The sequence below is a fragment of the Crocodylus porosus genome, unplaced genomic scaffold (assembly GCF_001723895.1).
Source record: "Crocodylus porosus isolate Cpor-Errol unplaced genomic scaffold, CroPor_comp1, whole genome shotgun sequence".
Taxonomy (NCBI): domain Eukaryota; kingdom Metazoa; phylum Chordata; order Crocodylia; family Crocodylidae; genus Crocodylus; species Crocodylus porosus.
This window is the reverse complement of record NW_017728928.1, coordinates 13,356,717-13,377,470: the sequence shown is the minus strand read 5'-3', so window position 1 is coordinate 13,377,470 and position 20,754 is coordinate 13,356,717. Positions and strand designations below refer to the sequence as shown.

The 20,754-nt window shown below is 46.0% G+C and overlaps 1 protein-coding gene across 1 annotated transcript in view; it reads left to right on the top strand.

Moving 5' to 3' along the window:
* UBE2O (ubiquitin conjugating enzyme E2 O) overlaps nt 1-20,754 on the top strand; it is a gene marked incomplete at its 5' end in the record, with an annotated part of 91,421 nt that continues 70,667 nt past the window's right edge. Inside the window, one exon of the mRNA XM_019542818.1 lies at nt 1-267. Within this exon, the coding sequence (XP_019398363.1) occupies nt 1-267 (267 nt within the window). The remainder of the gene's footprint in view (nt 268-20,754) is intronic.

Here is a 20,754-nt window from a genome sequence, read left to right as displayed (position 1 = left end):
CGCCTGCTCTTCTCGCACGACCTGGTGTCGGGGCGCTACCGCGGCGCCGTGCGCTTCGGCCTAGTGCGGCTCATCCACGGCGAGGACTCGGACTCCGAGGAGGACGAGGGCGGCCGCGGCGCCGGCGCCGGCAGCTCGGGCGGCTCCGAGTCGGGCGCGCCCGGGGCCGGCGGCGCGGACGAGAGCCGAGCCAGCCCCCTGCGCCGCGGCTACGTGCGGGTGCAGTGGTACCCCGAGGGCGTCAAGCAGCACGTCAAGGAGACCAAGGTGGGGCCCGGCCCGGCTGCCTCGTGAGCACCTCGGGGCGCGGGTCCGCCCGCGTCCGCGTGTCGAGCGGGACCCTCGCGTGGCCGGCACAGTACCTGCGTGCTCGTGGGGGTGCGCCCTAGACGGCCCCGTCCCCACCGCTTTGCTATTAAGTGGGGATATTAGCACAGATGCATGTATTTGCACAATGCCTGGGTATTAAGGTATGGGGGCTGCACCCCAAACTGCCCCATCCCCTCTTCTTTCCATATTAAGTGGGGACATCTGTAGACATTTGCATAATATCTATATATTCCTCTGTGGGGGCTGCACCCTGAATGCCCCATCGCTGCATATTCGTATATGAAGTGAGGATATTCATATATTTGTATAATACCTATGTCTTCATGTGTGAGGGCTGCACCCCAAACCCTCTCCCCTCATAGTTGCATGTTAAGTGGGGATATTAGCACACCTAATATATTTGCATACTATCTATGTATTTTTTTCTGGGCTGCATCCTGAACCCCACCCCCATCCCTTCATATTTGCATATTAAGTGGGGACATTGGTGCATGTAATATATTTGCATAGTATCTGTATTCGTGTGCAGGGGCTGCACCCTGAACCATGCTCCCCACCCCCTCATACTTACTTATTCAATGGGCCCATTGGCATATATGTATATATTTGCATAGTATGCATATATTGGTGTGTGGGGGCTGCATGCCGAATTCCCTCCCCATCCACGTATTAAGTTAATGTATTATGATATATGCATATATTTGCACGTATTGAAGTGCACACAGAACCCCTCCCCACCCTAGCCCCAATCCTGGCTCAGCGTGACAACTGCCTGTGTTACCAGGCTGGGCCCCACCCGGATCTGAAAGTCATTGGCACCTCCCCCCCCCCCCCTTGCTGCTTGTATCCTGCTAAAGTCGTTTTGCCCCCAGGTGTGCAGCCACCTCATGCACCCGGGCTGGCTGTCAGGTACATGCATTGGCTGCAGCCATGTCTAAATGAAAGGCGCATTGCTTGGAAGCCGGTTGCCGCCTCAGTGCATGAGGGACTGGGATCCCGGGGGCCGCGGTGGCCTGCCTCAGCCAGCCGAGCCTGCAGGCACTCCCCCTAGCCGCCCTGTGCCCCACTTGCAGGGCTGCTTTGCACAGCTGCTGCTGGGAACCAGAGAAGCGCCGTGGTCTGGAGTCACCATGGCTTAAAATAATTCCTCGTTTCCTTTGGAAGCGCGGGTTCCTCGTGTCTGCTGCCGTGTTTGGGAGGGGGGAAAGGAGCCACATCAGGTCCCAACACATTCAAACTTGGTGTTGGGTTCTGTTTGCGTCTCAGCTACAGACCATGTGAAGTCCAGAGGCAGCCACCCCAGCCCAGCCTGGGCTTTTCGGTTGAAACTGAGCCTCCCCTTCTTTCCCCACCCAAAGCTTTGAAACCCATGTGAAGGTGAATTAAACTCTGAATAGGTCATAAAGGAGTTTCTGCACTCTTGGTAGAAGCCAGTACAGCGTATATCCTATATCTCCTTCTCATATGGAGCGTGTGAGACGTCCGTGCTAGGTTTGCCCAGCTGAAGGTTTTAGACCAGGGTGGATTCACAGATTTACCCGTCTTTTCTCTCCAGTGGTCCTTGCTGGCAGGCAGGCCTGTGGAAAGTTGTGACCCTTTACCCCTCTTTGAGAAGGGCTGCAAGGCATTGCTGGAAGGTTTTGAGGCCTGCTTTTCCACTGCTCCCACTTCCCAAAGTTAGCTTAGCGGTGGGATTGTTGCACACAGTGACTGATCATACAGGGGAGACAAAAGAGAGGGTGAGAGAGGACACTGTATCATAATACAAAGGGGTCTGTGATGAATGGGCGTCAGGCAGAACAAAACAGGAGGCCTGTGCTATCCTGGCAGCAGAGAGGTTGTATTCTGCTCTGTGGGGCTAAGTGCAAGCATGACGCTCTCTGCGCAGTCTTTGACCTCCCTCTGTAGAATCCTCCCTGGACTTCTAAAGCAATCAGTGCATTTGTAATTCTAGTAGAAATCGGTAGGACCATAAAATGCTAATGGTCTGAGCTAAATTTAGGGTCTGTCATCACCAGGCACGTGAACAGTTAAGGCACACAATATGAAATACAGAAGGCTATTAGTACCATGCACAGTATTTCTGCATTTATTTTTCAACCCTTCTTGGACTTGTGGTCCATCAGGCAATCATTCCTTTTCACATGAAAACTCTTTTAAAAATGACTGGAATTAAGCTCTTAGATCAATTTTTGGCACCCAAAGCATGAAGCTTTGAATTTAGGATTCGTATCAGGGTCCTTGAGTAGAAAACACCAGTATCTATTTTCTCATGGCACCTTTTTTTCCTCTCTTCAGTATAGGCAGAAGGCTTGGCGCTCTTGCTATGAGAAATCAAAAGAGGTTGTTTAAATCAGTAGCCTTTTTCCTTTCTCTTTTATTGCCCTATTTCCTTTGCGAAGGTCAGAGACTTAGCAGATAAAATGTGTTGTTGGGGGAATTCCAAAGTGCTGAAGGAATTTAGGAAGACATATCCCTTTGACTTCCTTCTGCCCTTCTCCGTCTGAAAATTTCCCTATACTCACCAAACCGAGAGGCCGTTTGGTACAGTTTGGACTGCATTTGTGATTTTGGTAAACCTTGTAGGGTGTTTCATTTCACATCTGTTCACAGTTCATAAAACTGTGTACCACTTCTGACCTGAATGCTGTAGGTTTTGCTAATACACAAGAAACTGATGGCTTTCATTGTCCAAACGTGAAGATGCAAAGTGTAAATGCAGTAATGCAGGCTGGGAAGGAGGAATGGTAACTATTGCCGTTACAATAGTTTTAGGCATTAGCAACCAACCGGTAATAAGGATAGGGGAGGTTTCTAAACTGTTTTGAACAAGACTTTCAATGGCACCTTTATTGGTGAAACTACTCATTTTGCTTTCACAGAAACTATTTCACGCAGTTACTGCTGATCTGATAAAATGTTGGATACAAGATGAACAGTTTTTCCCGGTCTCCTTTCCTCTCCTAACTCCTGGTTGGCATGTTATGCTAGAAAAGGAACAAAGGTAGGCCTGTGGCCAAGACTCAGGCTTTTTAATGAGCAGCTTCAGTCCTTTTCCCTGCTCTGCCATGGGTGGCTTATGCAATTGAGCAAGTCACTTGCTCTGCAGCTCAGCTTTGCCATGTGGAACTGTGGGTGTTCCTTGATTTTTTTTTAAATGGATGACATAAAGCTCAATTCATCAATCTTTGCAAAGAAAGTAAGGAATTTGCTGGCAAGTGCAAGCATCAGGCTTTAGAGACAGCAGAAAAACCCCGAGTTGTAACTTCATGCAAAGGTGGCAGCAGATAACTAATTGCTTATAAGTATAGAAAATTGCAAGGTTGTTCTCTAAACTCTTGCCAGGTAAACTGAATTGCAGCACTTCACGCTTAGTCCTTCTAAAACCATGAAGTTCAAAGTAAATCTTCCTAATGGCCTGGGAAATGCACAAGCATAAGGCACTAATCCTTTTTGCTTCTAGTTAACTTTCTGGCTTTTCCCATGCTAACATATTGTGGCACTGTGTATTGGTAATACTGTAGACTAATATTATAATCCAACCCAGCTACATTCTACATTTAATATACCATAATACCCAAATTTGGGGCCGACAGTACTGAAAACTCATTGGCTCTCCCACCTGAAAAAAGAAGTTGTTAACATTGTTCGTTCCTGGCCAAATCCTAAATCCTGTAGGAAGATTCTTCTCCGACTTTGAATGTCCTGGCTCTGTGGACTCCTTTGCCTTCCACACATGGTGTTGCATGCCAGAACAATCTAAAAATCTCCTCTGGCTATTCAGAAATAGTCTTGTATTTGGGGGAATACATGCTGTCCTTGGCCTGGCTTATCCTCCACTTCTTCAAATTCTTCAAGACTGAGTAGCTCTTCTCATTGATGTAAAACTGCAAACGTGCTTCACATTGGAATTCTTGCCGTTTCCGCTGGGCATTGTTTGTCATCCTAAAGAGGAGGAGTCATTGCTGCCTTCGCAGTATTAACATCTTGTACCCAACCTAACTTAAGTCTCAAGAGTAGTTACTTATATTTTAATATTCCCAATGCTGCAGTGAGCAAAAACACGTTGGTGTATTTAATAGGAATAGGGATTACAAACTGCCATAAATACTACTTTTCCTTCTCTTACCAGTTGCCAGTTCAGCTTTTCAATTCTCTTCACCAACACTGAGTTTCACAAAGGGAGAGAACTCCTGTGCCATGGTATCACTATCTTGGCAGTGGGGATGCCACTTTAAATGGCTTATTTCAGGGCCCACAGCAAACCAGCCTTTATTCATGGTCACAGTGCTCTTAGCACGAGATGTGCTTGCCTGGTGCTGAAGTGAAATTGTTGCTGTGATGGTCCAGGAAATATGTGAGAGGTGGGAATTCTTATGCCTGATACCTTTTACTCCTGGGACCCAACTGCATGGTCTGGGTGCATTTGCTCCATTAATAATAAACGGGGCACGTTTAGCAATAAATGGGGTAGATGCAATATCCATCTGCATCCCAAAGATAAGAAGTTACTGCTGTTTCTCAAGCAATGAGTACGGTAGGTGTGTGCGTGTTTGTCATTTTTAATCTCCACATTGGGCTGCTGCTTTAGAAAAAGCTCTGGATGTAGCATCATAAAAGCACTGGTAAAGCAGTTTGTTTGCCTGGCCCAGGAGTACACTGATGACATTGTATTGGCAGCAAGGCAAGGGGGCTGGGATTCATGGTCTGACCCGGTACGGCACTGCTTTTGTTCTTGTGACTGGCATAGCAGTGTCGTGGTACTGTGGCAGAACTATGTTGGAAGTTTCTTCTACCACCTCGTTAGTTTCCCGAGCACCAAAAGGCAATTTGGCTTGAAAACGTTTTTGTTCCTTTCATACCTGCCTGGCAAACTGATTCACGCTAGCAAGGCTCCTTCAGAGCAAATCCAGTGGCTGATCAACTCTGTTAGCGAGAGAACTTGTTTCCAGTAGCTGTCTTCAGAAGTCTTATTGCAGATCCAGCTTTGCTTCATCCCACACGGGCCTTCTGTTCCCTCCCACTGTTCATTGCTAAAGTTTCTTGACCTCAAATGCTGACTCATGAATAGGAGAATAGGTGCAGGCAAATGCTCTTTCTATAGAAACGAGTCCCACATAGTTTCCAGGTTCCTCATGGTTTGGATTTTATTGTTTACATTTTGTGTAGGCTTAAATGTGGCTCCACATCAGCATTGTGTGGACAGGGCCTGACACAGGCATCGGCGAACTGGGCAGCTGCCCAGGGCCCAGACAGAAAGGGGCCCTGAAAATGGTGCAAATAGCAATAATAGTAGTAATTATTATTATCATCATCATCATCTCTTGCTAAGGGGTCCTGGTACTAAAAGTTTGCCCAGGGCCTCGAGGAGTCTAGGTACAGTGCTGTGTGCAGAATAAGTATGTCTGCTCTGCTGGTGAATGTTTGTGCAGACGTCTTTCAGTTGCTTTCTCACTTGATCACAAACTATACCTTTCAGGACCAAGCACCTGTGTCTGCAGTGTTACATGGACTGATAATGAGGATCTCGTCCTGTGAGGTGTGTCTGTTGGCTTTAGGCAGCGCTAATGCTACAGGGTATAGAAGAATCTTGATGGCTTCAACTCCAAATTCTTAGTAGTGGGGACAGATGTGTAGAAAATGTTGCTGATGTATGACAAGGAGAAGAGGACAGCATGACGAGACCATGTCTGTTACACCTGGAAGGCTAAAGTTTGAACCCCCTCGTACTCCTTCCCTACTCCCCACATCCCCTGGCAGAAAAACCGGAACCCCAGAGGTCCTTTTGAGCTATCTAGTGTTTCTGTGCAGTCCCATTTGGAGGCTTTCGTATGGGCTGTTCAGGTGCTAATCGTAGCTAGACAGTACATGTTGCATAAACATGAGTGGATGAAAACATCCAGAGGCTGCAAAACCTTTCATCTTCAAAGCCAAACAATATGATTTCTGTCTAGAAATCCACAGATGCTGAGCATTGAGCTTTCAACAGGTTCTAGCTCACAGAAGTGTGATTCGTCGTCAGGAGCCATGAATAAAGGCTGATGACCGTGCAGAATTGTAGTTCTGATGCCGCACACAAATTTAATGCCCTAAACCATTAATATTGGTATTTATTGAGCGGAGAAGCTGTATCTTAACTCTCCTCTTGCTTTTGACATTTCAGTCAGTGTCTCGGGGGATTTCTTTGAAACCACCTGACATTCACAGCGGTTAGAGACAGGAGAAGAGCAAAAGGCTTACTGGAATTTTTGCAGTTCTCTGTAAAATTGAATCACTTTAATGGATAACCTGTTCCAATCCTCTGAATATCCATTGCAAGGTTACTTGCCCTTGACTTAATTTTCCATTTTGCTCTGCGGGTTGAGGACTTTGATATGTTTGACTCTGACAGCATAGACTTGAGGATCATCATAAGTATTTTCATATAAAATGAAATCCTGTAAACCCCCAGGGATCTCAAACATCTGAGTAACAGCAGGAGAAGGGTATACAGCCTTGGAGAAGCAGATACTAACATGAATTCTAGTGTGAACATGGTGGGTCAATAGGCATGCTATGAAATCCACACATGATTATGCCAGGTCTAGCCATAATCTTTATTTAAAACTTTAATCTGGCAGATGTGTGGAGATGCAGCATCTCTTTCCAGTGCCAGCCTTGGGGTTGAAAGTTAGCTGTGTTCACTGTGATGTCTTGGGTATTAACTGCATCTGAGATCAGCTAAGCTCCCATGATTGTTGAACAGTAAAAATATTACCTTTTTTTTAAATGGACCTGTAAGACAAATGGGTGAAAATCTTGCCAGCCATTGACACGTGTGCACTTTTTGCCTTGACCATCTTCCCCAATACAGACAGGGGAATGATCGTCTAGGCCAGTGATCTCCAAACTGTTTTGATCGCGCACCCCTATCAGTAAAAAAACTTTGAGCATGCACCCCCGATATATATTTATAGAAATAGAAGTTCTAATATTTTCTTCCCGCACCGCAGTGGATCGTCTTGCGCACCCCCTGGGTGCATACACCCCACTTAGGAGACCACTGGTTTAGGCTGCAGTATTGCAGAAAAAGGACTGGAGGGGAGGGGGAGGGATGTTGCAATGGACCAGAAGCTGAATATGAACCAGCAGTGTGATTTTTACTGGAAGAAAAGCTAACAGGGTTGTATTAACAGGAATGTTACTTGCAAATCAAGGGAAGTTATTCTTCTGCGCTGTTTGGCATGAGAGAGGCCTCACCTGGAGTACTTGCCTGTGGCCAGTTTGGGTCCTATATATATATCAAAATAAATAAATAAAGATATGGACAGATTGAAAAGGGTCCAGCAAAGAGTGACCAAAATTATTAGGCCTATTATGAGGCCTAGGAAATGTAAATTCTGAAGAAAGGTTGAAGGAACTAGGATTATTTAATGGTGAGGGAAGTGGGGAAATGGTTGGCAAGTATTATCTGATAAGTCGTCAAATTCCTAAAAGTATTTATAAATGAGGTTGAAGGCAGGCCAGTGGTGCTCAGCCACTTCAGACTCAAGGCACACCATACCCTTCGTTAGACTCAAGGTACCCCTCAGAAAATGCCAACTCTTAGCTTTATAAGGTTCTTTGGGTAACTGTGATGCCTTTTTATTAGGCCAGCTAAATAGTCGGAAAAATTGTTCTTTGCAAGCTTTCGGGCACAAGCATCCTCCTTTAGGCATAGGAAAAGTGTCCCTATGCCTGAAAAAGGGTGCTTGTGCCAGAGAGTTTACAAAGAACAAATTTTTCCAACTGTTTAGTTGGCCTAATAAAAGACATCACATCTACCCAAAGAACGTGGTCTGCCTATGTCCCTAGACCAACATGGCTATAACCAACACCCCAAAACTTTTTAGCTTTTACTCGTTTTCTTTTTTTCACCATGAAAAAATAGTAGAGCAGTTCTTTTCTTGCAGAGAACTTGGAAAGATCACAACAGGTAAGAATGCTTTTGACACATTCTGGATTCCTGTTTGAAATCTCTGGTTTATCTTGCTATTCATGTAGGTGTTTGCACACTGAACGGTGCCGGTGTTGCATGGCACCCTTAAGGCTCTCGCAGTGTCCTGGTGAAGAATCACTGAGCACCTCTGTGGCCACAGGGGACAGGACTAGGAACAATGGTCTCAAACTGCAGCAGAAGAAATTCAGGTTGGAGATTAGGGAGGATTTTCTCACTATGAAGGTGGTTATGCATCAGAACAAGTCACCTAGAGAGGCTGTGGAGCAGGAGGCTGAACTACATGGCCGTGTGATGTCCTTTCCAGCCCTAATTTTCTATGATTTCATGAGAGATTCTTTTTCATTGACATTGTACAAGTCAGGGTGCTGACCTCCACAGATGAGTGCCTTCAAACAGCATGGAGAAGGTTGCTTTCTCTCTTGGAGTGTTGCAGACAGCTCGAACACCAGGATTTTTCTGCCAGATTCCTTTTGAGTGAAAGATTTTACTTGCCCACCTCTGCTTTCCCTAGGCCCCTCCTCTCTTGAGAAAAAAGAAATGTTATTTTGAACATTTTGGTGTCTGTGTTGATGCTGGAAACAGCCGTAATAACTGACATTTGCAGAGCTAAAAGCCCCATCCCACCTGACTGTTTGACTGTTTTAATTACCTGTGGGATTTCAAAGGCTCTGAACATTGACAACACCTTCCTATATGCTAGCTAGCTAGGAAGAACCTGCTTCATTGTTTCCACTGCGCCTGTTCCCTTTTTTACTATGCGCTTCTATTTTTTCGATGATCAGGATAGAAAATACGTGTTTATACCTATGGTCGCACCTGACACCTAAGAAGACATTAATAATATAAATATGTTTTTAAAATTTGCTCTCTCACTGCTTTACGTTGTACATGTGACAGCACTTGATATGGAAACAGCTGGTAGTTTTTCCTGTATATTACTGGTCTCTAATACAGGTTGGGGAAAAGAAATATTTTTCTTAAAAAATGGTTTTGAATTGGTAGTGATCAGTAGTCTCCCTTTCTTAAAACAAACTAACTGTTTTTCAAGTGCTCTCAAGTAGTAAGGATCCTATTTGCTGTCATTATCGCACCTGCTTATTTCTTTACAGGTCTGCCTGGAAGCCTGCTCTTAATTACCAGGGATGTTGTGCAACTGCTCAAGCTGATGCAATAGCTTTTTTTTTTTTTTTTTAAGAACTGTTCCCAACTTGAATTTGGTGTAACCTCAGCAAAGCTCAATTTGCATATTATACTCCTTAAGTAGTGCTGTCATTTAAAAAGGAAATCCATTATTTTTAGAGTAGAAGGGTTTCTTTGCTCACCTGTTGATGGTCCAAGGTTGTTTTTAGAAAGGGATAACCTGAGCATTCAGAGGACACGGTAAAACCAGCTGGAAAGGCAGTGCTATCAAATGTGCAAAATAGATTGGTTTTTGTTAATATTTTTGTCAGTGGTGCTATTGGAGATTTACTGATAACCAGAGATTCTGGTTTTTCCTGATTTTAAAAAAACCCCGCAGATTCTCTGATTAAACCCTCCCAAATCCATGATTAAAATGAAAGGCCCCTCACTCCTTCCCGCCGCCCCCAGTTGCCAGGGCTACAGGGCCTGGGCCCACAGCCCCCTGCCCCTGGGAGGAGGTGGCAGCTGCTGCACCGGAGCAGAGCCCAGCTCCCTCGCCTGCTGCAGGCTTAGGTGGGGGGGTGTGATGGCTCCCTGCTGTTGTGTGCTGATCTGTGCATGGGGTGGGGGCAGGCTCCTGCCCTGTTGCCCTCCCCTGGGGCCTCCGTAGCCCAGCAGGTGCAACCCAGCATGGCAGAGAGGGGCTGCGCCGAGAAGCTCATTGCTGCTGTGACCTCCACGCTGCCCTGGCAACACATCCCCTGCCCATGCAGCAGCAATGAGGGGCACAACTCCATGCTGCTGCCCCTGCTGCTGCTGTGCGTTCAGGAGCCTGCTCACCAGGGCAGCACAGAGCAGTGGCAAGGAGCTTCCCCACCTGGCCCAGCTCTGCCCTGCCACATCAGGTCACACCCCTGGGGCCCTCCCCAGCCCAGCAGGAGAGTGGCGGGTTGCGGAGCTGCAGTGGGCAGCCTGCCCTGGGCACAGATCTGGGGGGCATGGGTCCCCTTGCCTTTTCCTTGTGTAAAGGGGAAAATCCACATTTTTCTTCGTTTTCCATAGGAAATGGAAAACCCAGGTTCCTGCTGATGTCTATTATAGAAGCTACAACATGTTTAGTCGAATATCATTTTCCAGTTGACAGATGTCTCTCTTAAATTTTTCCCTCCTGTCAATCCTATATACTTAATAAACTACGCACACAAAATTACAGTGGCTACCAGCGGTGTGAAACATGGTAGCTGTCCGAAAGCAACACTCCAGTGCTCAAGGGAAAAGTGAGAATAATACCTGGGACAAATGACAACTTGAAAGAGGAGCCTCTTGTATGTAGAACACAATTATTTTGGACACAATCTGGCAAGAATGAAAGGGCCTAAATTAAGTTAAGCGCCAAAAGAAAGCTTATTAGATGGAAAATGTTGGAATTGTTGCTTTGCATCTTTCAGTTTAGGGCCTCTCCCTGACATAGAGGGGGTAGCCCAGGGTGTGACTGTCCCTCACTGATACTGCAGTGCCCCAGCTCAATATCTTGTATTAGCTGTAGCTTGCCTTCATTCCCAGATCAAGTGTGGCAGCTTGTTGTGCATGGGACTGTGTGTTTGCAGCAACAGAAGTGGGATTGAGCATTTTTTTTCTCCAGACTGGTGGTGGTGTTTTATTACAGGTATGTTACCATAAGGAATTGCTTTGGCCCTGTAGAGGAAGTGACACACTCTTTTTGAACATTTAACTACCAGGTGGAAAAAAAATCCTCTATTTTTAATAGATGGGGATAGGGAGATGCATCTATAAAAGTATTTTGGACACTAATGAAGCAAACTGCTTTGATAGGAGAAACTGTTAAGTTAATGGCTTTTTTCCTGCAGCATATTTCATAGATTCATAGACGTTAGGGCTGGAAGGGACCTTGGAAGATCCAGTCCAGCCCCTGCTCCGGCGCAGGAAGTCAGCGGGGGTCATAGGATCCCAGCAAAATAAACATCCAAATGTCTCTTGAAGGCGTTCAGAGTAGGTGCTTGAACCGCCTCCGGTGGCAGGCTGTTCCAGACCTTGGGGGCTCGGGCAGTAAAGAGGTTCTTATGTCCAGCCTGAAATGGTCATGGAGGAGTTTGTGACTGTTCAATCTCGTCATCCTTTGGGGGCCTCTGGTGGTTTTATTAAAGGTTTTAAGGCAGTGGTCAGTGTCCTTTCCCCTTTCCTAGGCTATCTATTTCTCCAGGTAGATTAAGGTGAAAGGTACCAGTTCAAGATGGAAGGATTTGAAAACAATACGTCTTCACCTGTTAACACTGCATATTTTAAAGAAACCCTTCTCAGTTTTAAGCTTAACATATTCTTTTCAGGGAGTGTGTGGGTACACGTATGTACGTGGATACTAATGGGAAGTACTGTGTGAGCATTCATATGTTGCTGGCATCCTTAGTAATGAGAGTGTGAAGCTGTTGGAGAGAGGACATCAGCTGGTAATCTCCTTGTGAAGCATGACCTTGTACAAGGCCAAGCACTCCGCTGGTATTAACAAGCCAATGAATAATTATAAGCTAGTGTAAATTGTCTCTTGGCCTTGTTCCCCTTTCTCTGCTGCTTGTGTGGGAGGCTTCTCATTGAGGGTACACAAATGCTGAGAGAGGTACTACCGGGTAAGGGCAGATAAGCACGAAACTGGGCAGTTCATTTGCTTGTTTTTCTTTTTTCAGCTTTGGGCCAGGACTTTCCAAGCCAGATACTTTGGTGTCTAACTTTAACCAAGTGGCTCAGTTCTTCAGCAGCTCGAAACAGTCACCCACCCCTTGACAGCAAGCTCTTTTTGCATGGTGCCACTTATTTAGGACTGCAAATATGGGTTTGTTCCCTGCTGCAGGGACTGCACTTTTAAAGTCAGGACTTCTGCTTTATTGGTCTCCATTGTCAACATGCATCTCTGGGATGAAATAGTTGAACAACCTGAGGGTGGTGAGAGGAGCTGTGGGTAAGCTTTCTGGAAAAGGAAGGGGAGTCACTATCATTCAATTAGTTTGATTTCTTTTCTCAATAATAAGTTTGCAGTGGGGATCCTCGGCTCATTCTGTATTTGTGATGTATTGTCTCATAGCCTTTAGTTACAGTCTCTTGAGTCTGGCAGACTGGAGGTAGCTGTATCACTGCTCCACTAAGCAGTAATTATTTCATGCTGTACAATCTCAACGCTGGTGCTGTGTGTAGCTCCCCGGTTAGCATACATGAAATGCAGTCTAGGTGATGCAGTCTAGGTGATAAGCGCTTCCGACCTGTTTGGGATGGTACCAACTCTTCTCTCAGGTAAGAATGGGGCTCAGAGATGGACAAGGTGGCCAGGTGGGAAGAGAACTATTAATTGCAAGGTAACTGCCTGTTTTGTGTTTCTTAATAAATTTAAATTGGAATAACTGGGCAGCATTTCCATTACAGTTAGTGGAAGATAAGCCTTCGTAATAATAAAATACATTAGCACTAGAGGATCTGGAATTAGTGCCATCGTGACTGATTATACCTCTCTTTCAAAAGCCATTGTTTTAATTCACGGATAAAAGATTCCATATATGAATTGCTGTTTTAAGCAATGGTGCCGTTTCTCTGCTGCTAACAATACTTGGGGCTTATGTAGCGCTTCAGTTCAAAGCGCTTTCTACTTGTTAATGTTGTGGGATCTGTATGGCTGTTTCTACGGGGAAAGTTATTGCAAAAATTTCTCATTGTTGCTGATGTTAGTTCAGTCAGCTGGTGCTTGCTGTGTTGGGAGTGCTAACATAACTGGCCTGCTGATGTGTTAAGTATTCTGTCAATGAGACTAAGACTGTCTTTAAGCTGGGGTAGGCATGATGATAAAAACCTGGAACCTGCACCTAATACACATTCCTGGTAGGCACATTTACTGAAATCATCAGTGAGGACAGAGCTTCACTAGGCATGTGATCCCTTCTTCCTCAATGGCCATTATTAATTAATTACATGCTGCATATGCTCAGAGTGTTGCCATTTCATGATTGTAGTAAGTGCTCTGGTTTTGTTGGATATCTTTGCTGTTCTGGGGGTTTGGATCTGTTATGAATAGTTATTCATCTAAGTGAAAAAATCTAAGGCTATTGCATGAACTTTTCTTCTTAATACCAGTCACCCTTACAAGGTGGGCAAGGACACCTCTTGTGGTCTAGTAAATATTCCTGGCAATTTTGCAAGGTTGGCTCATGCTGTGGATTAGAAATGTGTTCAGTGACATGTAGCTTCTAGATGGTCCTGGTTTCACGTTCTTAATTTCTGGAAGGGTCTTTACTTGTTTCTAAAATCAAAGAAGTAGAGCAAGAGCCTCGATGTCCTGAAAGATTGGCTGGTTTTGACGCTCGGTTGTTGGTAGAGCCATGATGGCTACAATTGTGCGTGAACACAGTAAGTCCGTGGCCCCCCTCCAATCCTGTTCCCCCCTTTTGCTGCAGAATCGAACTAGTGGCCACTGCCAGCATGGGAACGTATTCCCTTCTACCCAGTCCTGTCTCTTGGCTCGGGCGTGCTTCGTGCAGAAGCGTTCTGAAGGAAGTTTCATTTTATTTCAAACAGCCAACTAGTATTTTGGCTTAATGATAATTCCCAGCAGCGTCCTAAAGTGCATTTCAGGGAGACTTTTTTTTCTCCCTCAGCTTAGCTCTTCTATTCTCAATAAGTCCACAATAAGTTCAAGAAATACCTTTTTCTTCCATTGATTAGTACTGTCAGTCCTGGAAGCATATTTATAATCCTCCTTAACTGAGATTTGTTAGGCAACCCTGTGGCTTTGAATACATACATTCAACAAATTCTTTACCGTGATCCTAAAGTCATTAGCCAAGGCCACTTTTGTTCATCCCCTGATACCCAAAAGAAGCTGGTAGCTTGCAGCTCTGAAGAATGGGCCTGATTCTCGCCGTGCTCGGCTTTCGCTACTGTGTAAATCCTGCTGTAATGGATCTTTGGACTCTAGCATGAAGAAAAATAGGAACACTTTACCTCTGGTTATCAGAAGCCTTCCTCTGATTGATTTAATAAAGTCTACAAATCTAGCCTGCCCTGGAGGCAAAGCAGCCAAATAAAAAGGTAAATTGACCTCCAAAGATTCGAATATGTGTTGTTTGGGGCAGTTCCTGCTCTATGTAGTAGGAGAAATCATCATGGTTTTCCCTCAATGTAATTAGTACAGTCTGCAATTTAAGAAAATAGACTTGAATTATCCTGCCAGTAGAAATTTTCCCAACTGGAACGCATCCTGTGGGGGGATGCTTCCTCGCTGTGGACAGACTGAAAGTACCCACTGAAGCAGTCTGTAGACCTTATTGCTCCAGGAAAGAAAATTTTAGGTAAACTGATAGATATCGTTATTCTGAAATGTTATGAGATTGTACAATCCAGGGTGCGTAGAGGTGCAGTCTATAGCTTGGTTTACTTGGCATCCTTTAAGGGGAGGGAAAAATTCCCCTGCCATAGCGTTTCTAGAAACTTAGCTAGAACCTTACTTTTACTAGCCAAAAAAGTCATCTCAGAAGGCCCTTTCTCAAGTTGATCTGCTTCTAAAATTTGTATCTGGCTAAAGGAGGTTTTCAGAATGCCAAAAACAAGCCAGCTCTCTGACGGTAACTGCTGTATGTATACTTCAATTAAACAGGTGGCTGCAGTACAGGTAAAAAAAAGACCTGTGCTAGCTCTCATCCTACTTGCTCAGGTGCCAGTAGCAATGAATTGAATCTGTGCAATTGTGGTTTTGTTGCTGCCTGGGTTAAACCCATTTCATATCTGCCTACATATATTGCAGTCAAGTCTCTTGCTTGGTGTGTGGTGCATGCACCTTCAGTCTCAGAAGGTGGGAGATGTCACAGGTTTAGCTGAAATATTTCAGTTGATTTTAGCAGGTGTACGTAGGAACTGGGGAGACATCATAGTCATTGGAGCAAAACTCTTCACTTGTTATCTCTCTATATCCAGAAGAGCTCAGAGGACATATGAGGTTCTTCTTCTTGGCTCTGGTGTACAAGAGCGGACAAAATGACAAAGGAGGAAGGGAGAAATTTAAAGGCCAGCATCATTTTTGAGAGACCCTGCTGCATAGGAAGCACTGAGAGAGGTAATAATAGACCCTCATTCGTTTTACTGTTGACCCCCCAAGCATCTCCATTCTCTGCAGCTTCTTCCCAGTTCATGAGCTGGTGTTTCTATTAAATACATCCATCAATGCTACTAAAGGCTATGCACGCTCTCTTTATAGAGACACCAAAGCCTCAGACTTATTGCCACTCGCTTTTTCATCGTTTCCATAAAAACAGCACAGTAAGATTTTGTGCAGTGGTGCACTCATTGTCGGCATAGTTAACCACCTATTCACCCCACGTAACCACTGACATATGTGGCTGAATTCGCATATCTGCCCTTCAGGCCACCAAGGCTAGAAACTTCCTCTGTTTAGCTGGGTGTGGGGTTGGGGAATTGTTCTTCACAGGTACAACGAAGCATCTCTCCTAGCATGCAGTGTAAATCTGCCACCTTATGCTTAGCGTTGAACTCTAGGGCTGTGCGAAGTTTTGCTGGCTGTTTCCGTTTCAATTCTGTTTTGACTCATTTTGAGCTAGAAACAGCGAAATTGAAACGAAGGGCTTCAAAACGGCCTCGAAACAAAATGAGGCCAGTCGAAACGTTTCAAATCTCGAAGCAGCCAGCCAGGTGGTGGGAGACGGGGGAGAACCAGGGCTGTGCTCCGATCGGCTCCGCCAGCCCCATGGAGCTCAGCCCCGTGATGGAAGGCGGGCAGGGCCAGCACCTGCCACCCGGCTGACGTCCGCAGGGCTGCGAGCTGCTGGGAGCTGAGCCTGGCAGCGGGAGGCGCTTCCCACAGCTGGGCTCAGTTCCCCAGGGCTGAGCTGCTGGGAACTGAGCCCAGCTGTGGGAAGCGCCTCCCGCTGCCAGGCTGAGTTCTCAGCCCCTCGCAGGGGAAGTGAAAGAAACTCAGGTTTTTGATTTTGGTTTTTTTTTTTTACCTGTGTGAGAGTAACAGCAGTCTGAGACCATGTCAACACAGCATGGCTGATGTTTCCCAGGAGGGTTCCTTCCAAGCACACCCGGCCTAACCACTCTGGCAGATATGTGCCAGGCAAGCCTGGAAATGTGTGGTTGTGAAGTTGTCCCAGGGGCATCCTCTGCCACCAGTCTCAAGGCTCTTCACTTTAGTGTGCAGTTTCCCATTATTCACAACTACACACAGCATAAAGGGCCAAGGAGTGTGGATGGTGAAAATGCTACAAGGGGAGTGAGGTACAAATTGAGGTAGAATCAGCTCTCGAAGCATTGCCGCTTACTAGCATGGGACTGGAAGCGGCCTTTTGTGTTGGAGTCCGATCTTTCCCTACTGCAAGAAATAAGATTGTATACTGTATTTACACAGATCTGAGACACAATTTGCCCCCCTCCACCCTTCAATTTGCGGGGGGGGGGGGGGAAGAGGAGCCCCTTGTCTTAGATTTGGGTACAGGTTGGGGAAGGTAGGCAGCTGCTCTGGCTCCGGTCCCAGCCCAAGGTTGGAGTTGGAGCTGCAGCAGCAGCTGCCTCCCCACACTGTGTCTGCTGCCCCTCCTCTCCCCCCATCTTGCCGCTGCTGCTTACCCTCTGTGGCCGTGGGTCCAGGCCCTGCTGTGGCCTGGGACATGGAGCACACAGTTGGGGCAAAAGCAGGTATGTGCAGATGAGGGGGAGTGGCAGGTGTTGTGGGGGAGCAATCACCATGGAGTGAGGGAGGCTGGAGCATGGAGGCACTGGGGGGATGGAGCAGGGGATATGGCTTAGGCCACTTAAACTGCCCCCTCCCCGCTGCTTCTTTCCCTGTTACAGTGGTAGGATGATGAATTCAAGATGGCCCTCCAATAATTAGAGTCTAGACATGAAAAAGTATAACAAATTTAGAAGTTTTCCATGTCTAGAATTTAATTATTGAGGTGTCATCTTAAATTCAAAGTAGTCTTGGATTTGGGTAAATATCCATTAGGTCCATACAAAAATGTATCTGGTTCTATTCCAAAATCTTTGAGGTTGCTCACCCGTACTACTGCTTCTAGAAGGTTGTTCCAGGGCCTCAGCCCTCTTATGGGACTTGATAGCCAATCTAATTATCTTAATGGCTACTCTTATGCACCTTTATTCTTATGCCAGTGTTGCCATTTACCTTCTCCATCTTTAGCATATAGATTCCTGGTTTTTCCCTTCCCCTTTGAACAGTTATAGCTCCTTTAAGCCTTTCTATAGCTTTCTGTATGATAAGCTGTTGGTTCCGAACGTCGCTTCACGTTCTCTAGTTTGATGTTATCATCTTGAGTGTGGGCGACAAACTGTCTGCCACTGTCCAGGTATTGTCAGTGCCACGTACAGCAGTACTGATGCTATTCTGTCTGCAGCTCCTTTTAAGTGTTGCCGCTTCAGTACCCAGCTCGACCTCTGTTCAGGACAGCCTGCCATCTTCAATGGGGACTGGAAAATCTATTGGTTTTCTTTTTTTCTTGTGCTCCTAAGTGGAAGGTTTAAAAACTAGTGAGAACAACTTGTTCCTAAGAAACTCTAATTGTATGTGCATCTGTAGGTAATGGAAGAGAATGCAAAAGTGTGAGAGAGTCTTCTCAAAATTTTTCAGTTTTGATCTTTGAAGCTTTGGGAAAAGTCCAGGCTTAGATTCTGGCCTCTTTTTTTTTTAGTCATGCTGTGGCTTTCTGTTCTGTTCTTAGTGGCATGAGTTAAAGCCAAAGTGTTAGCTTAGACATTAGTTTCAGTTCTGAACCTACTGGCTTCCTTTCACAGTAATGAAAGAAACTTTCAGTTGAATTTATGGCTTACACTGGCATAGTGAACATGGCAGTAGCTTCAATATCATGTTAATGTAACGTATTCTGTGATTTTTGGCGTTCATGTTGAAAACACACCATGCACATTTTAGATTTTAATTCAATCTCTTCCACTATGATGCATGGGCTTCTGCTTTGTTTTTTGTCCCGTCCCTCCCCCGCCCGCTGCTTTCTCTTCAGATTATAGCAGTATTTCTGATTAGTGCCTGCATGGTCACGCAGGGCAGCTTTTTATGGAGCAGATGCTCTAATCTTTGAACTCCTGTAACCGTCTTAGCACAAAGCAGTTGGAATGAGACTGGATTTTTGGTAGCACGCACACCCTAGGGGAGACCACTGGGAGGTAAGTATAGCCAGGGAACTGGTGAGAGCCCTGCATTCCTCCAGCTGCAGTGTTCAACATTTGCAATAGCTCATGAAGGTAAATTCTCCAGCACAGTCATCCTGTCCAGCTAACTGGCATGTCTAGTGCATTGCTTGTAGAGAAAGGTCAGCAACATGCATCTCGGGTTTCTCTTTGTAATCTAATTCGAGTCTGCTAGGAACAGGGGTTTGTGGGCAAGAGACCTGCTATGAGAAGGCCTAGGTCCGTGATTCTCACTGGAAGATGTGGCATCCTTTTAAAGGTGCTGTGGTATGCTGCACAACATTGCTGTTTGGCATGCAGACACCTACACGATTCACAAGATGAACAGAGATTTTGCACAGGAATCTAGAGTGCCTGAAACATTCTGACCTGGTTTGGTTTTCCTGAGTTTCCAACAGAAGAATTACTCTATTCCTTTTTCTGTAGTCAAGAAATAATTGAAATGTAGAAGCTGGCACTTTCTGAGGGATAGCTTGAGTCGAACAAGATTGAGAATTGCTGGCCTCGGGGAAGGTCCTGAGTAGGCTGGTATTCACATAGCTGACTCCATCACTTCTCATAGAGTTTGCCACAAACTCCCTTATGCTGGTTTCCAAGGGAGGGCTGTGGACCAGGGAAAGGCTAGAGGCAACCTGGAGAGAGCTTGCTTCCTGGGGACTTCAGAGACTTGAGGCTAGTAGATACTTTGCAAAGTCTCTCAGCCTGAATGCTGCTTCTGAGCATTATCTCAATCTCTCTCCCCTGTCCTAGAAAGCGGTATGTTGGTTTACTGGTATTATGTAACAACCCCAGGAATGAAGAGTCCCAAAACATTTTGGAAGATGTTCAGTTGGTTGTGTAGGTTTTTTGGGGAGAAAGTTGATTCTTGTTGGCACCAATACTTTTGAAACTAGGCCGCAGCTTCCACAGCATCAGGTGGTGGTCAGTGCATCCCACAAGCTGGGGCTGCTAAAAACAGTAAGGCAGGAAACAAGACCACATGCTAGAGACCTGGAATGTCATTCATGGCATAAATCTCCAACATTCATGGCATAAATCTCCTCCAATTGATGTGTAGTAGGAAAAGACTCTAGGGTGAGACTTTCAGTTTCTGGATATTCCCAGCATTCCTAGATCAGCTTTTCTGTTCCTATTTGACTTTCTAAACGGTAGCACACTGCTTCCATAGGCTGAGCTCGCTGCATTGACTGGGGTCCCCTGCATCCTTCCATCTTCCCCTGTCAAGTCCCCACGTGCCACCCATCCTCCTGCATTTTGGGAACTCCCTGCCCTCATGACAGGGTTGGTCTCCCATTCTTTCCTTATATCACGGGCTTGGTGTTCTCATGCTCTTTTCCCCATGCCAAGGTCTATGTCCATTCAAGCCTCCATGGTCCATTCTTATCTCTCTTCTTTTGGGAGAAGAGTTGTTCGGATTATCTCAAATGGAGTTTAAGATGTTGGCAATAAGGGTGAGCCATCAGTCAGTTTTTTTGACCCATGGGCCTTTGCAGACCTGTTTTAAGCTGGGTTTTCTGCTCTTTGGACGCTAGGGTCTTCCTGTGGACTAGGTGAGAGGTGTGGGGCTGGTCCACGGGAGAGATTGAGCCCGCAAGCCGGCTTCCCATTGTTGCTGTTTGCAGTACATGTCCCAGACAAACCCAGATGCAGCCTGAGCACTGGCTACAGTCCCACGTGACCCGGGCTGCATATGCCAGCCTCAGTCCTGAATGCTGGCTCCAGGGTCTGATCCAGGTTGGCCCCAGATCTAGCATTCACAGCTTGTCCAGCACAGGTGCCACATGCACCGAAGCCAGCGTTGTATGCCATGTGCAGTGCAGGGCCAGGTTTGTGCATGCTGCAGGTGGTGCATGGGGCTGGTTTGAGACCCACAGGCAACACTGCAGGCTGGTGAGGAGGCTTTGCGGGCTTAATCTGATCCACAAACTGTCTCTGATGTCCCTGACCTGAAGTACTGGGTTCCTCCCTGTTGGTACCTAGCGTATTCCCCGAAACACTGTATGTATGAATGAACAAGGATCTTGGTTTTTCTCTGTTTTAAAAATAGCAAATTCTTTGTTAATCTGAGCATTTTGGATTTAACTCCCCCCCCCCCC